The 8,322-nt window shown below is 38.6% G+C and overlaps 1 protein-coding gene across 1 annotated transcript; it reads left to right on the top strand.

Moving 5' to 3' along the window:
• Positions 1-1,391: 1,391 nt before the first annotated feature.
• RLIM (ring finger protein, LIM domain interacting) lies at positions 1,392-6,769 on the top strand. Its single transcript, XM_011930674.1, has 3 exons — positions 1,392-1,570; positions 3,055-3,138; positions 4,384-6,769. The coding sequence occupies exons 1-3, from the start codon at positions 1,402-1,404 to the stop codon at positions 5,991-5,993; spliced, it is 1,863 nt and encodes a 620-aa protein (XP_011786064.1). The 5' UTR covers positions 1,392-1,401; the 3' UTR covers positions 5,994-6,769.
• Positions 6,770-8,322: the final 1,553 nt, after the last annotated feature.

The following is an 8,322-nucleotide window of genomic DNA, read 5'->3' as shown; positions in this document are numbered from 1 at the left end:
AGTATCAGTTACATTTTGTCAGCAAATCAAGAGCCAAAGAGAGAACCACTCCATCATTTACCTTATTTTTCAGTTGATTAGTGACGTTGCTTTCAATATTCCCAACTTTTTGGACCACTATACTCAACAAAAGTCCAATATTACATTTATTTTCTCTGGACACAGTTCTTTAGCTTCTGCACTCAAACATAATTTCACTAACTCACCATCAATAAACAGCTTTCCTTGCTTAGCCAATAAATGAGCCGCTTGGAAATTTACTTTGACTGAAGCCTCATTTTTATTTTTGTGAAGAAATATTTTGTGATGAGATTTCACTTTAAATTTCCTGACTTTTTAAACCGTAGCTTTCCTGTGAATTGGGAATATTGTCACTAGTGTTTAATAGTGTCAGTATATATTGTATTTAGTATATAGTCTTTTTTACATAATCATGCATTCTTTGCCATCTAATATGATTTTTGAAAAATCCATCCTCTGCTGCACCTTTAAGCATGACATTCAGAGTCCACTTTTCTCTTTGTTTGAGATGATGAGTGTGTACTCAGTTTTTTTTTTTAATGCCACAGTATGAAGGCACTTGAAATGCTGTCGTTATAACTACATCACTGCAACTTGGAGTGCACAGAGCAGCAGTCCAAAGCAATGGGAGTGCCACATACAGTCTCAAAACTGCTCAACTCTGCCACTGTAGCACAGAAGCAGACATAGATAACGTGTAAATGAATGTGTATGGCTGTGTTCCAATAAAACTTTATGAACACTAAAATGTGAATTTCATATGTCACAAGTTAGTATCTAAAAACCATTCTTCGATTGCAAAGAGAATAAAAATATGCAGCATGAGGCTGGGTGCGGTGGCTCATACCTGTAATCCCAGCACTTTGGGAGGCCGAGGAGGGCGGGTCACTTGAGGTCAGGAGGTTGAGACCAGACTGGCCAACATGGTGAAACCCTGTCTCTACTAAAAATACAAAAATTAGCTGGGCGTGGTGGCAGGTGCCTGACGTCCCAGCTACTTCGGGAGGCTGAGGCAGAGAATCACTTGAACCTGGGAGGTGGAGGTTGCAATAAGCCGAGATCACAGCACTGCACTATAGCCTGGTTGAGAGAGCAAGGCTCCATCTCAAAAAAAAAAAAACCACAGTATGTCTGGATTTGGCCCAAGGGCTTTAGTTCGCCAACCTTGTCTAGTTTGCCAACTGTTGACCTACTCTTAATATAACAGTGCTTTTCAGGAGTTTTTGTTAGGAAATTTCATTTGAGGTCTGAAAATCCACATCTAGACCTATATTCTGGATTTTTACATAATTGAAACTGTTGTATAGAATGCATAGTGACTTTTATTTTCAAGATTAGTCTCCTTTCTCTTTTCAGGTAATTTCCCACTTGTTCATCAATATGGAAAACTCAGATTCTAACGACAAAGGAAGTGGTGATCAGTCTGCAGCACAGCGCAGAAGTCAGATGGACCGATTGGATCGGGAAGAAGCTTTCTATCAATTTGTAAATAACCTGAGTGAAGAAGATTATAGGCTTATGAGAGATAACAATTTGCTAGGCACCCCAGGTATGCTTACATATATTTAAGGATTTATAAATGTAAATTGCTGGTTTAAAAAAAAATACCTGAACCTGTTTTAAAAATCCATTTCTTTAGCCATTATGAAATATTATTTAATATAAGGGATATGGAATGACATTTATTGCTGTATTTATTACCTGATTGTATTTACCCATGTTTGGAATTACACTATATCGGAGAGATTTTTAACTTATGAATTATAATATGAATTTTTAGTGTTCTTAGTTAGCTTTATCTAACTTACTAGATAAAAATCTGAGTGTGGAATAGCTAATGGGAACTTAGTTTTTAGGAAAGACTTATTCTATTTTGTTAAATCTCTGATTTTCTGAATATGTCCCAGTTGTAATACTCTAGATCTAGCCCTGGGTAACATAGCAATTAGAAGTTTGTGCTTGATTATCTTTTACCCCACGAAGTCCCATTTGATCCTAGTTAAAACTCAGTATCTGTCTTCCTCCTCATTTCTGTTTAATTCTACTTACCTTTGAGTAATTGCTTAGATTTTAAAAGGTAAGGTTTTTGCATGACTTTTAAGAGAGGGAGTGTGTTTTGAGCCAACAGTACCAGGCTTGAATCAGAATGCCTTAGTTGGAGTTCTGGCCCTGCTGTTTGGTGTGGCTTCTGGCAAGCCAGTATGTCACTCAGTCTGTTTCTTCATTTTAAAATGCAGATAACAATATCTTCCTCTCAAAGCTTCAATTCTTAAAAATTACTTACTTATTTACTTTTGAGATAGGGTTTCATTATGTTGCCCTGGCTGGACTCAAGGGATTCTTCTGCCTGAGTCTCCCAACCCAACAAGCTGGCACTACAGATGCAGTACCACTGTGCGCCCAGCTTAGAATTGCCTTTGCCTTTTTTTTTTTTTTTTAAGCAGAGTCTTGCTCCGTCGCCCAGGCTGGAGTGCAGTGGTGCAGTCCCGGCTCACTGCAACCCCCGCCTCCCGGGTTCAAGTGACCCTCCTCCTCAGTCTCCTAAGTAGCTGGGATTACAGGCGCCCACCACCACGCCTGCCTAATTTTCATATTTTTAGTAGAGAAAATTGGTTTTGCCAATGGTTTTGCCATGTTGACCAGGCTGGTCATGAACTCCTGACCTCTGGTGATCCACTTGCCTCGGCCTCCCAAAGTGCTGGGAGTACAGGCGTGAGCCACCATGCCTGGCCTAGAGTCGCAGTTTTTAAAAGTTAGATCTTAATATGCAAAAGAACTTTGTAAATTGCTTGTAATATGTTTCCAAAGAAGTGAATTTTTCCCGGGTCCTACCTACTCCTTGGTTTTTCTCTCAGAGAATTGGGAACCAATGGTTTTCTTTTCTCTCTCTTTTTTTTTTTTTACGTTTTCTCTTAACTTTTAAAAATATGATTTTTTTTTAATCATCTTGTGTGAGATTACTATGAGTCACTGATAAAGTATTTGATTGTCATACCCCTAATGTCATCTTTGCCCTGTGGTGTTAAATTTCAGGTGAAAGTACTGAGGAAGAGTTGCTGAGAAGACTACAGCAAATTAAAGAAGGCCCACCACCGCAAAACTCAGATGAAAATAGAGGTATATTTTGGTTTTGGTGGGGAGGTGGATAGATGATAGAATGATAGGAGCTTTGTAATAGTAAATGTCAGCCAAAGATTATCCTAATTTGGCACAAATTAATTTGGTGCTAAGTAACTGCTCATAAAAAGAAAACTGACATTTTCTTATACTTAGTGAGAATGTCAGCATTTTTTTTCTACCTCACCTTTGGGATATTTATGTTAATTGGAACACAGTGAGAAATGGCCTATTTAAATGTGATTTTGTTTGTTTTTCACCTCCATTGCAATTTATTCCTACTTAATTCCTTCTTTATAAACATGCGACTTCTTCACCAGCAAAAAGAAATGTCTAAACCCAGTGGCTCCTAATGAGATATAATTTTGCCCCATGTGGGACATTAGCAACGTCTGGAGACATTTGTGTAGAGGGCAGGAATGCTGCCAAACATCCTGACATGCCATAATGCACAACACAGCCCCCATGACACAGAATTAACTGGCTTAAAATGTCAGTAGTACCACTGTTGGGAAATCCTGCTCTAACCTCAGGTCTGGTGTTTCACTCCCAGTGTCGAGTAGGGATTTTGACTGTGTAACCTGAGAGACTACGATAATAATTTGGTTCTTGAGCATGCCAGTGTATGTGCTATGCAAGGTTCAGACTACTTATTTGATTTGATCTTTAATTTCATGTCAGTTGAAAACCTTGGTAACTTTAAGAAATATGCAAATGCTTTTTTTTAAACCTGTAAATCTTGTTTGTATTTTTCTTATGGCTATAATAAGTAGTCCTGTATTTTAAAACAACCTCAAATGTTATCAAAGGCACAGTATGTAGACTAATAAAAATCTGACAGAAATGTAGCTTGAACTAAATGTGACTATTCGTTAAACACTGTCTCCTTACCTAGTCTGATTACGTTAGTGTTTTGGCAGAGGACTGAAAAAATGTTTTCTGGCCATCCCACAGTGGTATGCTTGGCCTTTATATGATAAATTACTGGAAATAGACTTCCTCCAGATTCCCTTTAAAAATCAAATAATTCTCTAAATTTCTCTAATATAGATTGCTCTTTTCAAATGGAATTAGGATTTTCTTGCCTTATAAGTTTATGCAGTGTAGTTTGTAAAAATCTGTAATTATGAAATGTGTTCCGAATTTTTAAGTTCTTTAATGCAGAGTTTTAGAGCACTTATTACATGATTGTCCTCATTTTAGTAGTTCCTTTTTCTCCCTCTCCCCCTCCTTTGTTTTGAACAGGAGGAGACTCTTCAGATGATGTGTCTAATGGTGACTCTATAATAGACTGGCTAAACTCTGTCAGACAAACTGGAAATACAACAAGAAGTGGACAAAGAGGAAACCAATCTTGGAGAGCGGTGAGCCGGACTAATCCAAACAGTGGTGATTTCAGATTCAGTTTAGAGATAAATGTTAACCGTAATAATGGGAGCCAAAATTCAGAGAATGAAAATGAGCCATCTGCAAGACGTTCTAGTGGAGAAAATGTGGAAAACAACAGCCAAAGGCAAGTGGAAAACCCACGATCTGAATCAACATCTGCAAGGCCATCTAGATCAGAACGAAATTCAACTGAAGCATTAACGGAGGTCCCACCTACCAGAGGTCAGAGGAGGGCAAGAAGCAGGAGCCCAGACCATCGGAGAACCAGAGCAAGAGCTGAGAGAAGTAGGTCACCTCTGCATCCAATGAGTGAAATTCCACGAAGATCTCATCATAGCATCTCATCTCAGACTTTTGAACATCCTTTGGTAAATGAGACGGAGGGAAGTTCTAGAACCCGGCACCATGTGACATTGAGACAGCAAATATCTGGGCCTGAGTTGCTAAGTAGAGGTCTTTTTGCAGCTTCTGGAACAAGAAATGCCTCTCAAGGAGCAGGTTCTTCGGACACAGCTGCCAATGGTGAATCTACAGGATCAGGACAGAGACCTCCAACCATAGTCCTTGATCTTCAAGTAAGAAGAGTTCGTCCTGGAGAATATCGGCAGAGAGATAGCATAGCCAGCAGAACTCGGTCTAGGTCTCAGACGCCAAACAACACTGTCACCTATGAAAGTGAACGAGGAGGTTTTAGGCGTACGTTTTCACGTTCTGAGCGGGCAGGTGTGAGAACCTATGTCAGTACCATCAGAATTCCCATTCGTAGAATCTTAAATACTGGTTTAAGTGAGACTACATCTGTTGCAATTCAGACCATGTTAAGGCAGATAATGACAGGTTTTGGTGAGTTAAGCTATTTTATGTACAGTGATAGCGACTCAGAGCCTACTGGCTCAGTCCCCAATCGAAATATGGAAAGGGCAGAGTCACGGAGTGGAAGAGGGGGTTCTGGTGGTGGTAGTAGTTCTGGTTCCAGTTCGAGCTCTAGTTCGAGTTCCAGTTCCAGTTCCAGTTCCAGTCCTAGTTCCAGTTCCGGTGGTGAAAGTTCAGAAGCTAGCTCAGATTTATTTGAAGGTAGTAATGAAGGAAGCTCATCATCAGGCTCATCAGGGGCCAGGCGAGAGGGTCGACATAGGGCCCCAGTCACATTTGATGAAAGTGGCTCTTTGCCCTTCCTTAGCCTGGCTCAGTTTTTCCTCTTAAATGAGGATGATGATGACCAGCCTAGAGGACTCACCAAAGAACAGATTGACAACTTGGCAATGAGAAGTTTTGGTGAAAATGATGCATTAAAAACCTGTAGTGTTTGCATTACAGAATATACAGAAGGCAACAAACTTCGTAAACTACCTTGTTCCCATGAGTACCATGTCCACTGCATCGATCGCTGGTTATCTGAGAATTCTACCTGTCCTATTTGTCGCAGAGCAGTCTTAGCTTCTGGGAACAGAGAAAGTGTTGTGTAATTAAGATCTGAACTCTCAGCTATGTAGCTGATATAGTGATGGGCAAACAGGAATCACTTGCTTTTATGTCCACTTTTTGAGTGGTACTTAAATGTAAAGTAACAACCTGAATTGAGTCATTGCTTTCTGAAGGAATCATTGTCCTTTCTCCACTTTCTGTTCCAGAATAAAAGGAAGTATTTTAAAAGCCACGTTTTAGGACCTAAAAATCTGATTTCTGTACCAGTTAAATTGGTAGCATCACTGTCACTGATAATTTATCATATGCACTCGTCAATTTTTCCTTTGTTATCTTAAAAGATCTGCCTTAGCAGTGGCTCCTGTTTCATGTTGATGTTTAAATTTTCCCATGCCATAAGAGAGAGGAGCGAAGGAAATTACTAGTTTAGACTAAGTTACAGTATGTGTTTCATAAGTGATTAAAGCTATACCATTCCCAGTTATTAGTTGACACAAATTCAGCCACATTCTGAATACTGTTTGTTCACCTTTCAGACTTGGTGATACTGGACATGTCAGTGTAAATAACACTAAGGTTAGGATCTTCTAAGTGTACAACTGTCTCCTAAGCCCATCACTGTGGCACACTGTAGAGTGAGCTTATAGTTTAATTGAGATATTTATCTTGTGGAAATATTAAAAAGCCTATGCTTGTGTAAGTGAAAAAAAAAATCACATTCATTTGTTTAAAAATGTAAAGCTATTTTGTAGAGGCTCAGTACTTTTCCAATGCACTGTTGTATGAATGCATTAAAAATTGTAAAGTACCATGCTTAGAACTGAGAAAACTGCTTTTTGTGAGCCAACATAGTAACAAACACACCAAACAAAGTACAAAGCTGCTTTTGTAAGTGTGTAGATGTCAAGAGCAGAACATATCTATAATATTTAATGTATGTGAACAGCTACTGTGACATGCAAAGGAAAGAACAGTGCAGAATCAAACTGTGTTGAAGACCAGTGGAAATCGTATAATTTAACTTGGATTTAGGCAGGAAGTGAAAGATGGGAGGAATAAAGAAAACGGCTCTGGAGGATTTAAAAGTTTTCCTGAAGACAGTAATAATGCAGACACAAACTGGTTTCATATGGTGAGAGCAGCCGCAGCAGCAGCTTGACCTGGTATTCTACCTGAGTAGATGAAGCAGAAGATCAGCAAATTTGGCAGAGTTTTGGTTTAAGAAAAACAAACCACTACCACCTCGCACAAGTTAAATTGATGTTTTTACAAGTCTGCTCCTCAAAAATGAAAAGATGGAGGAAAGAGACTATAAAACCACTTGTAGCATATGAAATGCAGTTGGTACACATGTGTGTGTTAATAGGAAAGTCTCGAATTTGTGTTATTTTTGAGATTTGTCATTTAAGGTACCATTGCACACTTGATAATATTTCATTACTATCTCTAACACAGACCTAACATCTCGAATTTAAAGACCAGTTGAAGCTTAAGGGATTTTTATCCTTTGTTGAAAGTGAGTCATGTTGGGTTATTTGAAATTCAAGTTTTAATTGTGCTGCCCATATATGAAAATGAGACTGCTGACTCAGTATCTATGGACATGCACTTTATGTTGGTTTCTTAGTAGTAAGAGTAACTTCATGATAACCCCAGTCCTCTTGCCTAGTTTCTTTTTTGAGGCTAGCTGGGGTTAGGATTACAATGACTATGGAGCAGGTATTTATTCTTCTGGGAAAAGCTTTAACAGGCCAAAATAGGGATTGAATTTGTCCTTGGCCTTTATCAAAGCAAGCTAGCTACCCAGACATAGTCAGATACTCTACAAAATAAACAAGTCTGCTTTAGGAATTGTCTGGCTACCTTCACTGTTATCAACTTAGCTGTAAAGATTATTTCAAAGCTCACTCTTTCATGATTTCTTCTGGCTTTCAATCCTACCTAAGTATCAAGGAAATTAACTTGTAAATATGGTAGTTGTTTACTAAGGATATGTACTGCTCTTGCAAGGAAATAATGTCCAAACAAAGCTTCACTTATTTTTTTTATAAGCAGATTTCACTGTTTATGGCGCTTATGTAATACATTTTATCTTTTTAAAAATTTGTCCGTGTAAAAGTCAGGATTCCTTTATATTTGTGAGCCTCCTTTTCTCCTTTCCTAAGGATATAATCTACAGTTTTCAGATCTGCAGGGTAGTCTTGATTGGCTAGAAACAAATCAGTTTCCTTCTTGGCATAAAGTGTTTCATTATTATAGGGGTGTTCATTTTAAATAGTTTAAAAACAATTGCAGCACATTCTAAGCATAAGAGAAAGTTATTGACAACAGGTACCTTCCTAACCTCCCAAGATGTACGACTCATTTGTG

Source organism: Colobus angolensis, unplaced genomic scaffold, assembly GCF_000951035.1.
Source record: "Colobus angolensis palliatus isolate OR3802 unplaced genomic scaffold, Cang.pa_1.0 Scaffold87, whole genome shotgun sequence".
NCBI classification, from domain to species: Eukaryota; Metazoa; Chordata; class Mammalia; order Primates; family Cercopithecidae; genus Colobus; species Colobus angolensis.
This window is presented reverse-complemented; position numbering and strand designations above follow the sequence as displayed.